The sequence below is a fragment of the Peromyscus maniculatus genome, chromosome 5, assembly GCF_049852395.1.
Source record: "Peromyscus maniculatus bairdii isolate BWxNUB_F1_BW_parent chromosome 5, HU_Pman_BW_mat_3.1, whole genome shotgun sequence".
Lineage (NCBI taxonomy): Eukaryota > Metazoa > Chordata > Mammalia > Rodentia > Cricetidae > Peromyscus > Peromyscus maniculatus.
The window spans coordinates 75,667,896-75,687,149 of NC_134856.1; the positions used below are offsets into that span (position 1 = coordinate 75,667,896).

A 19,254-nucleotide genomic window follows, 5' to 3' on the forward strand; every position below is an offset into this window, starting at 1 on the left:
AAATGATCCAATGCATAAGCAAACTTCAGTTTATGTTTCAGGTCTGATAAATGTTTTATCACTACTATTTTTCTACATTTACTTATGAATTTTTATTCCTGTCTTTCACTTAACTTTAGTCTTTATATCTTAAAACATTACTTCCTGTACGATTTAACTAAGATGAAAATGCAGGGTTTACAAAACAACTGCATAACTTAAAAAAAAAAATGTCCTGATCATTTTACCTCCATCATAATTCCCAGCACAAAACATTGTTTCCAAAAATATTTTAAATCCCCCTTTACTTTGGGGGCTTACAAATACTTAGTTATGGCGGTATTTTATTTGTACTGAAATGTGATTTTAATTATATGTTAATAAATAAAGTTGCCCGGGGGTCAGAGCTATTAGAGCCATAGCAAGAGCGTGGCGGTGGTGGCGTACACTTATAATCCCAGCACTTGGTAGGCAGAGCTAGGTAAGTCTCTGTGTGTTCAGGGATACAGCCAGCAGTGGAGACATACGCCTTTAAGACCTGGAGGACTGTACTTACAGGCAGTGACGAGGCAGTCATATGTTTGGGTTTACAACCAATGAGAAGGCAGAACAGAAAGACTATATTAAAGACAAACACACAGGAAGTAGGTCTCTTTCAGAGAGGTAGGACCACCACAGGAGGAAGGGTAAGGTTTTAGCTCTGAGCTCTGACCTCCTCTTGGCTTTCTCTTTTACATTGGTTCTGTGGTTCTTATTTAATAAGACGGTTGGTTACATCTACACTTAGTCTTCACATTATTTTTCAATAATAGTAGCCAGATTCTTGGTGATGACTTCAGGGAATGGCATCGCTGTACTTGGTGAATGTTCATCATGACAGAAAGCACTGATGGTCAGAATGTCAGCATCAGCAGGTTGAAAACAGAGAAGTGCTCTACAGTAAGCAATACTGTTACTAATGTGATTGTGGTGAAACAAGACTTGTTACATAGGGAGCACTCTCCTGGAAATCAGGTTACTGCCTTCGCAAGGTGCCAGAGACTCAGGGAAGTGGCAGACTTCTGAATGTCAAGGCCTTGGTACCCTGTTGAGGTCTTCAGTGGTTCTGATGAGGGAAGATCTTTTCCCTCTTTCATATACTCCCCTCCTTATTGGAAAACCACATGTGGCAATTGGAGAAAGCTGAACTAATCGAACTTCATTTCAATGTGTTTGTACTTTTAAATATATAGGAGATAACTTTCAATCTCTGATTCTACTCCCCAAAATATATGCAAGCTTAAGTTAATTTACATAAAGATGATCTAGAGATACATTAACAAGATTTAAAAAGAAATTAGTTGGGGATAAAATTACTAATTTTTTAATACTTCCATTTCTTTTTCCATTTTTAATCGTTCAAATTACATATTAATCTTACTATAGATTAAAAGAACCTTTTTAATACTTTGGATGATGCTTCTACTTAAAGCAATTAAAAGAATGAAAGCATCATCTAGCCAGATGAATTCCTGTGAGTCTCAGATAATCAGGATAATCACCTAATTCCACGTTTGAGCTTCCACCAGAATGGGACAATTAAGAGAATTCTAATTAACCACTGAGAAATCAGCAACGAAAATAAATCCAGGGTGTTCCCTTGAGCAGAGCACAATGGATTAAGAAAGAAATATGTAGATGATGCAGCTAGGGAAGCAAAATGTATCAGAGCTTTGTAAGGGAAAAAATTAAAGGAACACAAGAGAAAAACTCTCAAAAGACTGGATGAGGTCACCAGGCCAAAAAATACAAATGTGGCACATGCTTTCTCATAGGTATTCTCTGGCTTCAACTCTTTGCGTTGTGTGTTTAACTGGTGGAATGTAGTAAACTATAAATGGACTGGAGGGTAAATATCTAGGGCTGGGGCTTGCAGAATATAGGTAAAATGGAAATAGTGACTGGAGTACTGAAGAAAGAAAGGTTCAATCAGGTAGTAGAATGATGGAGATGGGAGAATGAAGGGGCGGGGGAAGGTCAACCAAACGGAAATGTGCATAAAGAACTGACTTGGGAACCTGTGATCTTGAAATTCAAGGAAATCATATAATGAGAGGGTTGAGTAGAACAAATGTGAAATGAAAGACAATCAGTTTGGGGGACATTCTGGGGGCTGATGGTTTAATCAGGGATGGGAGCAGAAGAGTTGAGGAACAGAAGAATAGGGAGTGAATTAAGTTAAACTAACATCATGTGAAGAAGCTTTATGAAACCCACTACTTTATAAAATTATTTAAAATATAATTTACAAAGCAGACTTAAAGAGGAATACCCTACATGGGTGAACAATGCTGCTTCCAGAAACTTAGAATAGTAATGAAAATCTCAGTGGCAAGTATAGGTTATGGTTATTGCCCTATGAGTTATATGTCAGGAAGGCTCCAGAGGCATCCAAAATAACACAGGCTATTGCCATTGCTCTTTGTTGCCAACTATAAGTAGCTGGTAAGATCCTATTGTTGAAGACACCAGACATATTGGTTGTAGGAGATAGCGGAATAAATCTTGAACTGACCAGGAAACTCTCTCCCTGCTGGATGGCTTTCATAGTACTAGTAGGTGCTTTACAAGTTACTCAAAATGGGAGGGGAAGACATCCATGGTCTTACCTAATTCTGGACCATTACCAATACATTACCAACTTGCCAGACAAATGGACTCACTGGTGCAATAGTGAGAGGATTGTTTATGGAAGGAACTAACCACTCTCTTAATTGGATCGAAAGCATCTCTACTAGAGGGAATTCATATCTGATATTGTAAACCCCATGGATAGGGAAGTCGTAAGTCCAAAGAAAACTTTATTGCTGTTCTTTGCTTTTAATAGTCATAGTGTTAAAATGCCTTCTAAATATTTATTTTATTTTATAACCATATATTTGGGTGAGTCAGAGAAGTTCCTTTTTACAGTGGATAATAGTTAATACAGAGGCTCAGAGCTGTTCTAAGTGTTAAGAGTAAGTGACAGTGCAAAGTTAACCAGAGAAAGGTTATCTACATCTCTCCTCCAGAGGCTCAGAAAATAAATCACAGAAGAGATGGTTGAGAGAAAGTAAGAGCAGTGGGGCGAAGGGGAGTTCTGTGATGCTGTCCTCTTGACTCGGCATGGCTGTTGCACACATGAATGCATAGTAGCTATAGGCTTTCACAAGAACCGCAGAAGAGCAAGCCAGCTAAAAATTCCAGCAGTGTGTGTGTGTGTGTGTGTGTGTGTGTGTGTGTGTGTGTGTGTGTGTTAGGTCCCACTCCTAACTGAAGAGCTAATGTTAGTTAATGTTAGAGGAAGGAGTATACTTTTTTGGACAATGGCCACTTGTAGGTTATCCATGACATAATGAATGTCCCCACATACATTTACATATGGACAGTACTAATTGGACTCAGTAAGATACAAAGAAAAAAGAAGAAGGAGGAGAATGAAGAGAAGGAGGAGGAAAAGAAGAAGGAAGAGTTGGAGGAGGAGGAGAAGAAATGAAATTGGAAGGAAGTATGTTTGTGATAGAATACTGAGCGGGAAGAGAAGAGGCCAGATCAAGATCAAGATATACTGCACATTTGTATGAAATTTTCAAATAATAATTTTTTTTTTAAATTTGAAAAAGAAAAAAAAATTACATGTAGTCCATATTTAAATAGGAGGTTTGAGAAAGCAAGTAACTAAAATATATGCATAATAAAGACATGGTGGTGCACATCTTTAATCCCAGGACTCTGGGAGGCAAAAGCAGGTGAAACTCTGTAAACCTGATGTCAGCCTGGTCTTCATAGTGGGTTCCAGGTCACCAGGGCTGTGCATTGAGACCCTGTCTCTAATCATCATCATCATTATCATCATCATCATCATCATCATCACAATATAGATAATAAAAACATAATTAAAATCAGACAAATACAAGTAATTAATCTAAATTTGAGCAGTGTACCATTATTGACAACTGGATTGTGTTTCTTCTTAAAAATTTATATTTTGATGTCTCAACCACTTTATACAGCAAATAGTTCAATATTTAGGTACAATACCTTAAAATGAATAATTACCGTAATGTTCCCTTACCTAAAAATATATATTCCAAGATCCACAATGAATATTTGAAGGTATGGAAACTCTAAATATACTATGTCTTTCTTATGCAGATATCTGTACAATATTTTTAATCAATGTTTTTGGCATATTAAGAGATTAACAATAGCTAATGATACATAAAATAAAAAAATATATTTTTAATAAAGATAATCTTGCTGTGCCATCCTTCATAGTATTACACTGTAGATCTCAGTAACCTCAACATGTGATTTTTTTCTTTCTTTCTGTTTTTCATATTTAAGAAGCACTCATGACTTCTCTTTGGCACACCCACACTGCCTGCAGCAGCCCTCTTGTATTTTAGGCCTTTGGTAAGCAAAAGATTGCTGTAATCAAAGAGCTGAGATCCTGCAGTGGGTTGTGGGTAATAAACAGCACAATGGGAGTGCTTAGTAAAAGTCTCCTGTGGGGTGAATGAGATCACAGGAGAAGGCTGCAATTCATGCACCTCTGTTTGGAGGTTGAGATTTCAGAGATGTGATTAGGTTAAGCTGAGGACATTAGGTTAGGACTCTGATGCAGGCTGGCTTGTACCCTCATCAGAGGAGGGAAGAAATGCCAAGAAGTGTGCAAGGGGAAAGGGGATGGGAGAAGTGGATAGAGGTGGATAACAGTAGCTGTGGGGAGAGGTCTCAAGAAGATACAAATGTGCTATTATCTTGGGCTGTCAGCCTGTTGAACTGAGAAAATATATTTCTAGAGTTTAAGCTGACTAGACTGAGTTTTTTGTTTTTATTTTTATTATAGCAATCATAGTAAACTAATACACACATTTAAACATGAAGATATGTATATTAATTAGCTGCTATAGTTATTGCTATGGTAGAAACATCATGACCAAAAATAGCTTGGGAAGGGAAGGATTTATTTATTAGTCCATCACTGAGGGAACCCAGGACAGGAACTTGGAGCAGGAACCTGGAGGCATGAATAGGAGCAGAGGCCATAAAGAATCACTGATTACGGGCTTGTTTCTCATGGCTTGCTCTTATGCATGCTTATAAACCTGCTTATATAGCACTCAGGACCACCCACCCCTGGGCAACTCAAGTGCAAAAAGACCAATAGCATCACAGAAATGTTCAGTAAAGGATGAATTAGCAAATCTCATGAAAAAAATGGCCCATAACAAGGATAGAATTTTTAATGACATGATCTAATCTCAGTGTTAATCATAGAGGGATAAAACAATGATCTATTTTGTCTATGCTACTAGGAGAACATCTTGTTATAAAGTGCACAAACACCACTGTTTGTAAGGATTGAAAGAAATAAATTATTTTTTGAAATAAAAAAAGATGTCTTTCTAGAAGTGGCAAAACTATAAGAAAGATCTGGTACTTGGAGCTATAGAGATATGATAATCCCCAAAGTCTGTGGAGAGGCAAGTAGTCATCAATCCCCATAGACAGACAGAAATGGAGCAGATTGGAGATGTTCTTTCTTAGACAATACAGTTGGTTTTCCATCCCTACATGCTCTAGATCTTCATATTCAGTCTTGGAAAATAGCCACATCTGTACTGAACATGTATAGGACTTGCTGTTTTGTCATCATTTCCTAAACAATGTCATGTAATCGTTTACACAGCATTTGCATTGCATTAAGAACAGGTAATCTAGAGGTGATTTACAGTGTATGGAAGACATCCAGGTACTGTGAACACACTGTGCCATCTTGAATGAAGGGCATGAGCATACATGGATTTTGGTATCCCTGGGGGTTCCTGGAACCAAAATCTAGTGGCTAACCAGGGATAGCTGGATACATTAGACTGTTACATATTCTCAACCTCACAGATTGCCTTCTGGAAAGCTATGGTGCTACTTGGTGTTTAATGAAAACATCTGTTTTCTCTTCCCTTGTAACAAAAGTGATTTTAAATAAACATATTGACTTATGGTTTGGTCAAGCAAGTAAACTTTGGTTCATTCAGTGTAAGTATGATGGATATGCAACAGCTTCAACAAACCAGTTTCAGAGGTTGCTGACACAGTCTTTTTGATTCTTTCCCCACCTTAGTCTGTCCAGACAGCTAGAGAGGATCCATATGATTGAGCTAAGCAGTTATTCCGATTAATCATCGCTCCCACCATATTTCATGTTCTCATCCACACTCGAGTCCCACTTTGCTGTTCTAGTTCCTTTCATTATTTTTTTTTTAGATAAACATTGTGCTGACCAGCTACTAGAATAATCAGCATATCTGGAAAACATCCTTCACCACTTTTTTATATAAAGCCCTGCAATAATATTTGTTTGAATGCATGACGCAACATGCTAAGAATACATTTTCAATGAGCTTATTTGGGCTTGTATTTTAACATCAGTTTCAGTAGATTCTGTGAGGGCAACAGATGGGGGGAGTGACTACCACTGAAGATGGTTTATCATGCTCACCGATCCCAAGAGAAGGGAGACAATACACTCATGGGCAGCCACAGGGGGAATTCCTAGGTTTAGTAAGAAAAAGTAGGAGATGGGGGGATGTGGGAAACAGCATTTATTGTAGATTCTGTAAAAAATAGATTCATGATTTGCCAGTTGGATGATGTTAGTAATCTCCATGGTATAGTAGCCATTCCTGATGTTGGTACCTGGTTAAGCAGAGCAGATAGATAACACCCTGAAGTGCATCACCTCAATCTACCATGAAGGTGACAGAGGGTTTGGAGTCAGAATTGGTAAGTCTGTATTTGAAAAATACCCCATAGGAAGTATCAGGATACTGTAACAAAACACAAGCTGCTTGCATACCTTGCATCCTGTCATTGATAGGATGGAGTTCCAGCAGGCATGTTTACTGTTAGCTAACTCCAGTTAACTACTGTGAGATTTCTCGAACCCAAGATAGGTCCATTTGAATGTATAACTATGAGGGAAGCAGTCTGAAGCAATATGTCCAGCACTTTAACTCTGTTCAGTCATCTTTTCGGTATGTAAATGGTAAAGCAGACATCTGCTTTCAGAAAGTGGCCACACAGTAGATGGGCAGGATAATGTGGCCCAAAGAGACAAGATGCACCTAAAAACTACAGTTTACTTCAGTCTCACTTTTTAGTGTCTGATTTTAATATCATCCTGAAGCTGGTCCTCATTTCTGATCTTGGGTTCTTGAGATTCCCCGTGTCCTTAAGTAAACTGTCCTCATGCTTGATGTTATTGGTAATTAGAGTAAACCTAATTAAAATCAAGATTCCCAGCAATTATTGTGAAAGTGCAGAAAGACTCCAAACATAAGATTAAGCTAGTGGAAAGAAAAATAAACCACGTTTAGTTTCTTTCTTTCTTTCCTTTCCCTGAGCTTCTCTCTGACCTTTTAATCAACAATCTAAAACACTTCATTCTCCAGCTCCTTTGAGGCAATTCTCGAGGCAATTTGTGTGATTCATTTGGTTCAAACCCTTCAAAGACACCGTTCTGTATTCAGCCTCTATAAATGTGATCACATATGCACTAGAGCTAGTCTGCTCTTGGTACCTATTTATTGTTCAGTATGTAGTATTAATAGTTTCCTTTGTTGGCTTCAATGGTATTTATACAATACCCGTTTTTATAAAACAACAAAGCTCATATCCCACAAACCAATAAGGAAACTGTGTCAGTGTAGCAGAGCTCAGAGTTTGTGTTGATTCGAGCATTACTCAGTCTCACTGTGATGTGAGTAGTTCTGAGGCACCGCACTGAAATAAAGCACATGATTAAGTTCTCACAAAGGAATCCAGAACTGTTCAGTTCAGGCCTTACCTGCATCCTTTGCTCTCTTACTCCACACACCAACTTACAGAAGTATTATTTCATTGCCAGATGCTCTCCCTAGTCATATTTTTAGTATGTACACATGTGTGTGTGGGGGGGGGGGGATATGAGTATTAATGAAGGCATGTATGTGTGGCAGCACATATGTGGAGGTCAAAGGATAGCCTCTGTATGTCTGCCCTTGTCTGTCCACTTCGTTGAAGATAGGGTCTCTTTGCTATCATACAACCCAGGAGGCTGGTCTGTGAGCTTCTGGAGGTTCTCCTAGGTCTGCCTCCCATTGCCTGAGGGTCTGCTAGATGACGGATGCTTGAGCTGTACTGGCTTTTTGTAGGTTCTGAAAATATAAGCTCGGGTATTCAATGCTTTTATCAATTGAGCCAATCTCTAGTCCCATCTCTCTAGTCTTTGGGAGACTACAAACCCATAGTCTATAATTCCACAGCCTTTACCCATATTTATATTACTCCTCAACAAAGTCTATGCTTCTCATACACCATGCTTTTTACAGTAATAAATTTTCTGAAGTTCTTCTATGCATTGGTTATTTTAGTACTTTAGTCATCTTCATATTTTAAATGATGGTTTAGCAATTATGTCACATGACTTTTCTTCCTTTGACTATGGAAACTTGTCCCAAACCTATATTCCCATAAGTCGACTTGTCATATTAATCAAAAAAAAAAAACCAAAGTATTTGTAATTATAAAGATGCTGTGTGTATGTATATTCTATAAAATACAATAGTAATGTAAAGATGGATATCACACAGAGAGTTTGGATTATATTGTCTTTGGGATTTTTAACTGCAGAAAAACATTTGATCGTAAAAGATGTTGAGTTAAACCAATATGTATATATTAAAGATATCTTGACTTTAAAATTTGGATATAAGGATGTGTTACTTTGGAAAGGAGACTCTGCTTTTGTCTCTACAGAAAGCCAGAGGCTATGGATTTGTTCCAGATTAAGATACATCAGGTTTGACCAGCCAAGACCACCTGAAAGGTCTCCGATGACACCATGGCCCAGATGATCCAACATCCAGAATCGTTTCAAGGCAACTGGCTCAGACGATACGGTCTCACGGACTACTCCATGATCCTAAAATTTTCTTTGCATCCCCATAAGATACAGCGCCCCCCTCCAGCAGGAAGTAGTTAAGAGAAGCTACGCCCAAATTCCCAAATATACCAAGCTGACTTTGGAGATGTGTAAAAGTTAAAACCTTCCTTTTTAAAAAAAAGAAAAGGGGAGGTGCTGTGGGATGTTCTGTATGTCCTGTGGGAGCCCTTCTTGGGTTCTTTGTGGCGTTACCCAGCAGGTCCGTATAGAGGATGATTAGGACCATGGGCCTGAGTGCAGGTGTCTGAGATGGTCTGCACTTGGCTGTGCTGGGGGATGGTCTGTATGTCAAGTTGCTCTGATTGGTTAATAAATAAAACCTGATCGGCCGTGGCTAGGCAGGAAAGATAGGCGGGACTAACAGAGAGGAGAAATAAAAGGACAGAAAGGCAGAAGGAGATGCTGCAGCCGCCGCCATGACCAGCAGCATGTGAGCCACCAGCCACATGGCAAGGTATAGATGTATGGAAATGGATCAATTTAAGATAAAAGCACAGTTAGCAAGATAAGGACAGTTAGCAAGAAGCCTGCCACGGCCATACGGTTTGAAAGCAATATAAGTGTCTGTGTTTACTTGGTTGGGTCTGAGCGGCTGTGGGACTGGCGGGTGACAGAGGTTTGTCCTGACTGTGGGCAAGGCAGGAAAACTCAAGCTACAAGTAATAGAAAAATAGCAAAATAAAATATGAATGGTAGATCTGGCTTAATATATGCATATAAAGAAATACAAAGAGATTTTATTGTAACTTGTTTCATCATGTGTGGTCTTGTGACATAGTCTTCTAGGATTTCACATTAGTTTTGAAGTACACCCCGAGTTTAGATTTCTTCTATAGTGTAAACATCCACACAAATATTTCAGGACTGGGGAGCACATCTTACAATTGAATAATGAGAAATGAAAAAATGTATGAGCATAAAGTGAAAATTTTACTGAAAACATCAGTTTTATTTTGAATAAAATACAGTCCAACAAAAATTGAAGCATGGTGTTGTCTATGGTCAGACTGATTCAATAGTGTGTGGAGTAGTTCATTAGAACTGAAACAGTTTCTAATTAGCAATTACACAGACTGAGGCTAATGTTAGCATTCAGATTTACAGTGCCTTCATTTGAACCTAGGGCTGTTTCAAGGGCTGTTTAAGTCTTACTAAAATATCTGCTCAAGTAATTATTTCTTCTTAATATTACAAATGAACTAAGTCATATCACTGGGCTTTGATTATAATCAAATATAATAACATTAATTATAATATTTCATTTGTGATTATGATATCTATAAATTACATCTTCAAATGTAGATCTTTTAACATTAAAATGCTAATTTTTCTCAATTGAAAGATAACGTAATATCTGATATTGTTTCAGTATGCCACAAATGGTTGACTTGAATACAATATTAAACTAATTAGACCCATCCATGGTCTTGATTTTGTTTTAATTTAAAATAGCTGATTAAAGATACCCTGGACTCAATCAAATAGTCCTCTGTTTACAATATGGCTCTGGGCCAGGATTAAGAATGATTTTCCAATTTTAGAAAAAGTAAAAAGTACAACTCTAAGTCTTCAGATGAACAATGAGGATGTTTGATGCTAACAACGTGGCCTCCTGCTTCCTGTCTCAAACAAAATCCAGCAGTAAAGGCAGGTGAGGGCACAGCTGCCAGTGACTGGGACAGAGGGTAGATGCCACAAAGTCTAGCCCCACCTCTTAGTTCAGAATTACATTAGTGCCAACTGTGTGCACCCCAAATCTTTCCTCACAGTGTAGAACTGAGGGTGCTAAAAGCCCTTTATTAACACAGATGATTAAATCTGAAGATAAGTTACTCTCTGCTGACATCTTTACACTGAATAAAACTATAAAGGATTAATTACTCATATGCCATTTCTTCATTCATTCATTAAGCAACAACAATCCTAGAATGGGACCTTGCAGGCAGTAATGTGTTTGCAAATCCAGATCACAATGCTTGACAGCTCACTATCAAACATAGCTCTTTGTACAAAATGGCTTTGTAACTGTAAATTAACTATAAATAATGTCCCCCTATATTATACAAGAAATAGCATTGCATTTTTGACAGTATCGTTTAAGTTATATTTTACTTAAATATAATGCACAAGTTTTGAAAACCAGTTTTATTCAATATCCAAAAACTCTAAGGAAGTTCTGTAAACTGAAGGAGACTAGTACCAGTAGACCTTGAACTTGTCATGAGGTCTTCTTGATACACAGGCAAGATCTAGAAAGATAGCTATATTTGAATAAAATAACTTGAGTAAAATGAATCGATAGCAATGGGGTTCACAGCCAAGATTTCAAAGTTTCATTTCTCCAGTAACATATACTAGTTGTTACAGCAAGCTTACAAGATTTTACTCATAGGGATTCCTCTAACTGAAGATGAGATATGGTTGAAAGTATTTTCTGAACAATAAATATCTCTGTCATATATAGTAATAAACTCTAAATAATATGGTATTCATTAATCAGTAGCACTATGTTCAAGACCAGCTTGTGCTACATATTGAAACTCTGTTTCAAGAAAAGCAATCCCATCATCACCACCACTAGCAAAACCAAAACTTTTAGGACCTGGATTTGGCTGGAGTTAAATTTTTGCATCCATCCTCTTACTAGATTGTTTTCTTAGTCTAAAGATAAAGCAACTCTAACAAGGAAGATTACTTGAATGTTAAAAAATTAAGCCTGGCCCAGTAATCGGATTGGTTGAGTTACCTAACTGTCATCATAGAGCCTTCATCTAGTAACTGATGGAAGCAGAGGCAGAGATCCATACCCAAGCACCAGGCCAAGCACAGGGAGTCCAGTCAAAGAGAGGAAAGATGGATTATATGATCAAGGAGGGTCAAGATCATTATGGGGAAATCTACAGAGACAACTGAACCAAGCTTGTAGGAACTCATGAACTTTAGACCAACAATTGTGGGCCCTGCATAGGACTGGACTAGGCCCTCTGCATAGGGGAGACAGTTGTATAGCTTGGTCTGTTTGAGGAGCCCCTGAAACAGGGGATCAGGATCTGTCTCTGGCTTTCTGGAGCCCATTACCTATGGTGGGATGCCTTGCTCAGCCTTGATGCAGCAGGGAGTGACTTGGACCTGCTTCAATTGAATGTACCAGGCTTTGCTGATTCCCCATGGGAGCTCTTACCCTTTTGAAAGTTGGGAGGGGGTGGGTCAGGTGGAAAGGCTGTGGGGGTGGGAAGGGGAATGAGAGGGGGATCTGTGGATGGTACATAAAATGAATAAAAAATTTTCTTAAATAAAAAAAGCTTGGATTTGCATCATCTTAGAAGATTTGAACTAATACTACAAATCATGCTTCTGCTAGAAACACTGATATATCTGATACCAGATTTTCCTTTGAGAGCTTTTGCAGTCTTTGACAATTTTTTTGTTGGAGATTATTCTTGGTGGCCATAGGGCATCCCTGTTCTCCCCACTCCCTTGCTTTCAGCTCTGATAACTGAAGAAGGTGCTGAGAATGCATCATGCTAAGTTAGAAGAGAAGGGGCTGGGACTTCCCATGCTTCATCTCTGGTTTCTCAAGTATCCTGCTATACTGTTGCCAAGTGTGTCCTCTTCCCCAGAAAATAAAGCCAAAGGTAGACTCTACTCCCCTGACTGTCAGCTGTGGGACAATTTGTGAATGTGCAATTAGAATGAGTCTCCATCAGTGCTAGACAGCTTTCCCTGGCGATGGTGGTCCAGTTTGCCATGAATCCTAGGCTTGGCTTGTTCCTCATCACCTTAGGTTGTAATACATTCATTTCCTGGAACCAGTTGCATGGTTGACTCTTCTGTTTTACTGGACTCAGAAAACTTTGTAGTCATTTCACACTGGCCACCAGATACACATTGCTGTGGGATGTTCTGTATGTTAAATGTGTTGCTCTGACTGGTTAATAAATAAAACACTGATTGGCCAGTAACCAGGCAGGAAGTATAGGCGGGACAAGAAGAGAGGAGAATTCAGGGAAGGGGAAGGCTGAGTCAGGAGATGCTGCCAGCTGCCACCATGAGTACCAACATATAAGATACTGGTAAGCCACAAACCATGTGGCAAGGTATAGATGAATAGAAATGGGTTAATTTAAGATGTAAGAACTAGATAGCTAGAAGTCTGAGCCATTAGGCTAAACAGCTTAAATAAGAGTCTGTGTGTTTATTTTATAAGTGGGCTGTGGGACCGCCAGGACTTGGCAGGAGCTGGAGAGAAACTCTCCATCTACATATCACCTGCTAGGCAGTAGCTTTTTACCTCCAGGTAATCAATGTGATTTTTAGGAGTAGCCTAAGAAATGGAAGCTACAATTAAGTATTAGAAGGATTAACAATCTGGCTAATAGGGTAATTTATATGTAACTTTGCTTTCAGAGTTTGTGGGGATTAATTTAAACTTATGGTGATAATACTGGTAATGTTACCAATCATTTAACATTGTTGTAGTAGTTAACATGAAATATTAATGCTGAATGCACATTGTATATATTGATTTGTTATATCCTCAAATCTGGCCTATACAGTATGTCCTATCTTTATTTCCAACAGTTAAATGAGGACAAACTTTATGAGATTTGATCAGCCTTCTACAGAGCCAAAATTACACTTAAGACATCTCCCTCTAGCATCTCTTTGCTTATTCCCATTGCTGGAAGAGTATATTTGTACACAGCAAGCATTGATTTTGAAGGACAAAATTTTGTACACCATGGACCATAACTATCTCTGCCATTATTCTGCTCTAGCAAGGTATTTAGTTAAATCTGCCCATCTCAAGGCATCCCTAAATGTCTTCATGGTTGACTTCTAATTTTATTTAGGCTTTGACCAACTGCAACCTTCAAATTGAGTGTTTCTTACTACTCTTGTCAGGGTAGTAATTCTTTATCACTTTCTTTTTCATGTCATTTATGACACCTGTCATCACTGATGTTACTTTAAGTACTTCAATCTGCCACCAGAATAAAAATCCTTGAAAAAAGGAATTTGGTCAATTCTTTTTTTTTTTTTTTTTTTTTTGGTTTTTCGAGACAGGGTTTCTCTGTGTAGCTTTGCGCCTTTCCTGGAACTCACTTGGTAGCCCAGGCTGGCCTCGAACTCACAGAGATCCACCTGCCTCTGCCTCCTGAGTGCTGGGATTAAAGGCGTGCGCCACCACCGCCCGGCCGGTCAATTCTTAATTTTCACACTTTATCAAAATTTGTACAAATAGTCTCTGTAGATACATTTTCATTTGTTCTTCTACTCCTCCACCTTCCACTTATAAACCTCACTTTGTTTATGCCTATATTATAAAGTCATAAACTCTGTAGCTGTTCATTATTAAAAGTAAAAGTCATTTCTAATTATTTTAATGGGGTGAGATATTTACTTTTTCTACTGGGCATCATTTTCTTCTACTCTAATATTTATTTTAAAATAATGCAGCTCATACATTGAGCAGAAACAGAACTTACTACTTAAAGAGAATATACAAATTATGTTTCAACATCAAATTCTACTGGGTTCTGTATATAGAATTAGTTATTTGTGAAGCTTTTATACAGCAATCACTGCTTTATGATCTCCCAATTTCAAGGTTAATCAAGGATGATGCAGGGGTGATCATCATGCCACCTGTTTTCACTTCAGATCAGTTGCTTTTCCAGGAATAGTCAGGAAATATTTTCTGTTCCCTAAATATTCTCTTTCCTTTTCCCTGAACTGGAAACTGGGAATGACTCACTTGGATTTTTATATATTCTGAAGAAAATGGAATAATTTATAAAACTATTGGATTTTTACCCTGAGAACCTAGGTTAATTGTTGTCTTGGAGGCAGGTTACAGAGAGGTTCTGGAAATAGACTATCCAGAGATAATACACTAGGAATGTGTGTGTGTGTGTGTGTGTGTGTGTGTGTGTGTGTGTGTGTGTGTGTGTGTGTGTGTGTTGGTAAGAATCAAGAATGATGCAATAAAATGGGAAATTTAAAAATCCAGTTGCTGGAACATTAAGGGACACACATTCAACCCTGCTATGAGGAGATACGTACTGAATCTTGCAGAACTTTCTTCAACCTCAGTAATCAAGAGATATTTGCTAAGCATGTGGAAACTGGTGTTTTGAGTAGAATCAGACTGTGAGTGTTGATATAGAATTTTTCACTACTAAAACAATTCTTAGCCTTTTGCTGTTGTTTGTATACCTTTTTCAGCTAACAACTATTAATACATCAAATATGCCTTATACGATTTGTTGAGAATTAGTAATTGAATCCTCATGTGTACACTATGAGACAGGAGCATCATCGTTGGTAATTTATAGGTAAGAAAACTAAGACAAAAATATCATCCTGAGTGAGGTAGCCCAGACTCAGAAAGACAAATATGGTATGTACTCACTCATAGGAGGATACTAGATGTGGAACAAGGAAGATTGGACTGCTACTCACATCACCAGTGAGGCTACCTGGAAAACAGGACCCCAAGAAAGACACGAGGATCGTGTCAGAAATGGCTGAGATCTATATGAACAGCCTGGACATGAGTGGGAGCAATGAACAGCAATGGTCGAGGGAAAGAGAGCGGGAGATCCCACCTGGATCAAGAACAGAGAGGGAGAACAAGGAATAGGAGACCATGGTAAATGAAGACCACATGAGAAAAGGAAGAAACAAAGAGCTAAAGAGGCCCACAGAAATCCACAAAGATACTCCCACAAAAGACTGCTGGCAATGGCCGAGAGACAGCCGGGACTGACCTACTATGGTGAAGGGATGGCCAAACACCCTAATATTTGTGCCAGAAACCCCATCCAAGGACTGAGAAATCTGGATGCAGACATCCACGGCTAGGCCCCGGGTGGAGCGCCGGGAGTCTAATTAGTGAGAAAGAAGAGGGTTTATATGAGCGAGAATTGATGAAACCAAGGTTGGATAAAGCATAGGGACAATTAGCCAAACGAATGGAAACACATGATCTATGAACCAAAGGCTGAGGGGCCCCCAACTGGATCAGGCCCTCTGAATAGGTGAGACAGTTGATTGGCTTGATCTGTTTGGGAGGCATCTAGGCAGTGGTACCAGGTCCTGGGCTCATTGCATGAGTTAGCTGATTGAAACCTGGGACTTATGCAAGGACACTTGGCTCAATCTGGGAGGAGGGGACTGGACCTGCCTGGAATGAGTCTATCAGGTCGATCTCAGTCCTTGGGGGAGGAGGCCTTGCTCTGGAGGAGATGGAAATAGGGGGTGGGCTGGGGGGAAGGGGAGATGGGCAGGAAGGGGGAGAACAAGGGAATCTGTGGCTGTTATGTAGAACTGAATAGTATTGTAAAATAAAATTTAAAAAAAAATATGTCCCTTGCTTTCAGTTAAGAAACAGAGAGCAAGTGAGTGCCCAGGGGTCTTGTTGTAGAACTGGGTACAAATGCTATTTAGCATTAACAGTAAGGTCTGCATCAGGTGAATGGTTACAATTAGGAAATGGTTATACCTAAATTGTAATTGGTTGAAATGGACATCCCTGTAAATTAAGAACTTTTATAACTATAAAGATGGACATTTTTTCTTTTTCATTATATATTCGTTTCCTTTTTCCCTTTATTATTGAATGGGTGTTTAACTCTGTAAGATTTGTATATGGGTCTTTTTAAAACAACTGTAATAAAAATGGGGCTATGATAGCATTCTCTTTTGCTATGTGTAAGCATTTGCTTCTAAAATAACTTGTCCAAAAAGACACATATATCATGTTGTAAGCTAAAACAAACTCTGTAAAAGGGCCATTCTTTGGGCTTATTTTTTAAAAAATGAATTTGATCCCTAATCAATGTATTGCTAGGGAATTTACTGAAAAATTATTTAATAAAGCACAATTAAAAATACCTTCTCTTTATTATTATTATTATTATTATTAATGTGCATAACTGTACTTTTATTTATTGAAGCATCATCTCCTAAACATCTCCAAGTCCTATCAGGCAAGTCTTACATATCCAGAGGTCTATGGGCCAAAGGTCATAGGGGAGTCATGAAGAATCTTCACTTCATGTACATGTATCAGGCAACTGAGAAGCACCTGCCTTTTCAAGAAATAATGGGTAGCGGGACAAAGTTTAAAAACGTTTGTTTCTAATGAACCAGAGTACTTTGAAGCAGCACTGCTCATAAAGTGGACAGATAACATCACTCATGCCAAAGTTACATTTTTGAACTCCCTTGGTGAAATGATATTTCAATATAAGAGCAACAGAAAAATTAATTCACAAAAGGATTAGTTCTTCTTTCCCAGAGGCTTGCTTCCAAGTGGGTCAGAGCAGAAAACCACAGGAGTGTCTTTCATTGGCAGCATGTATTACATAGGACTATTTTGGAACTTAAACCAAAGCATTCCTCTGAAAGAATCTTACAAACTAAAATGGTATAAACTTATTTGTAATTATTTTTGACATTTACTAGGTAGTTCTGTGAAGAAAATCTGTAGCTAGACTTTACACTTAGAAGTGTCAGAAAAGATTGCAGAATTATTTCACATTGTTGTCTGAATGCAAGTCTAGTCTTGGAACAGCATTTTAAAATCTCCTAAGCATAGCTCCCAATTCAGATTCTGCTTGATGTGGACTTAAATTTATTTCTCATGCATGCACTAGCCACCAGTTTCTAGTCTGTTTTCTTTTTGGCTTATTTTTTGCTACTGTAAGGTAAAGATATGAATATAAATCTCAGGCTTTACATTTTATATGTATTGAAAACAAATTTAAGAGGAAAAACTTCTGCATGGTAGAAAAGTCATAATATGGAAGTGGAGTTACTTTTGCAATTGAACAATGAAAAAGTATTGCAACTTTTAAACTGTTTTAATCCTGTTCAAATTCACTGTTGAGATCCTAACTTCCAATGATGTTATTAGAAGGTAGAATATTTGAGGATGTGAGTGGGTCATGAGGATAGAGCTGACAACATGTAATTAATATACAAACATAGCCTTAAGGAGTGAATTTTTCCTTCTGCCATATGACTCAGAAGAAAGGTGCTGTCTCTAAACCTCCCATGAACTGGAATAATGGTTTCGGTTTCTGGCATCTAGACCAACGTGCAGTAAGTTTCTGTCTTTCTTAGCCACAAAGTTGGTATAGTAACCCAAATGGTTATGGACTGATATTACTTTTTAATAGGTATTTTAAAGTTTACAGTTATTAAGCTGCCATTTTCAACTGGTTTATTATACAGACAAAATTCATAGAATGAGAACATTTTATAAACACATAGCAAAGATGCAAACAGTGACAATCTAAGTGTGGTTTGGATGGGAGGGCTGCCCAGAGACTCACCGGTTGTGCAGTTCTCAAATTCAATATCATCAATTGCAGCTCCACCTCCTAGATCCTTTGTTCTGATGCCCTGAAATATGACCTCAAAATTTCTTAATTTTCCCAGCAGGATGGTGGCCTTTTGCCAGTGATTATCAGGGTCTGGCTTGCTTTGTTGCCATACTTCTGACAGTCCTTTGTCTGTCTGAAATTAAAGAGGTTCACATTAGTGGAATCACTAAAGCACTTAATAAGAAGAAATATTGCATGGTACAGGAGCTCTTAACCAACAAAGTTCCAGTGATCTGCCCCACCCCATAGGAGAGCTGATCCAGAACCTCCACATCCCTGAGATAAGGGACCCTAATGGGAAAGCTTGCCCCACCACCTCACCACACCCTGAGAGAGCTGGCTGTACCCCTTAGCTGAGAGGAGCTGTCCCAAGGGCCTGGACTGATCAACCCAGAGGCTACTCTCAGCTGCCCTCCAGGCACACATCCAAGACTTGGAGCAGGAAAACCCCAATATCTAACCCATCTATGACCTGCTGGAGTGTGTGAAAGGACTGATCCTGCAAAGCCACAGCCACAAGACCACCATGACTGGGGACCACAGGATATCCGAGAGGAGTTTCGGTGAAGTTCCAGTTTTGATGATATACCAAAGCCAGACGCCTTGAACCTGACAAACAACTCATTACACAATGAACATCTGCAAGTAAGGCTGTTTGGGCAAAAGAGCACACTGCATGATACACGGCAGCTCCCAACGCCACTAAAATGAGTGAAGACGCGAGCGATGGAGAGGTGGGAAAGATGGAGAAGCAAGTTGTTTTCCTTTTTAAAAAAAATCATTGTTTATTTTTATTCTTGTTTAGCTTTCCTTTGTGGGGAGCACTACAAGAGGGGGGAGTGGGTATGGAGGGACTGGGAGATGAGTGGGATT

General features: G+C 38.7%; 1 protein-coding gene across 1 annotated transcript in view; it reads right to left on the bottom strand.

Annotated features, from left to right (window-relative positions):
• Positions 1–19,254, bottom strand: part of Malrd1 (MAM and LDL receptor class A domain containing 1) — a 602,817-nt gene that overhangs the window by 195,462 nt on the left and 388,101 nt on the right. Inside the window, exon 29 of the mRNA XM_076572692.1 lies at positions 18,331–18,514. Within this exon, the coding sequence (XP_076428807.1) occupies positions 18,331–18,514 (184 nt within the window). The remainder of the gene's footprint in view (positions 1–18,330; positions 18,515–19,254) is intronic.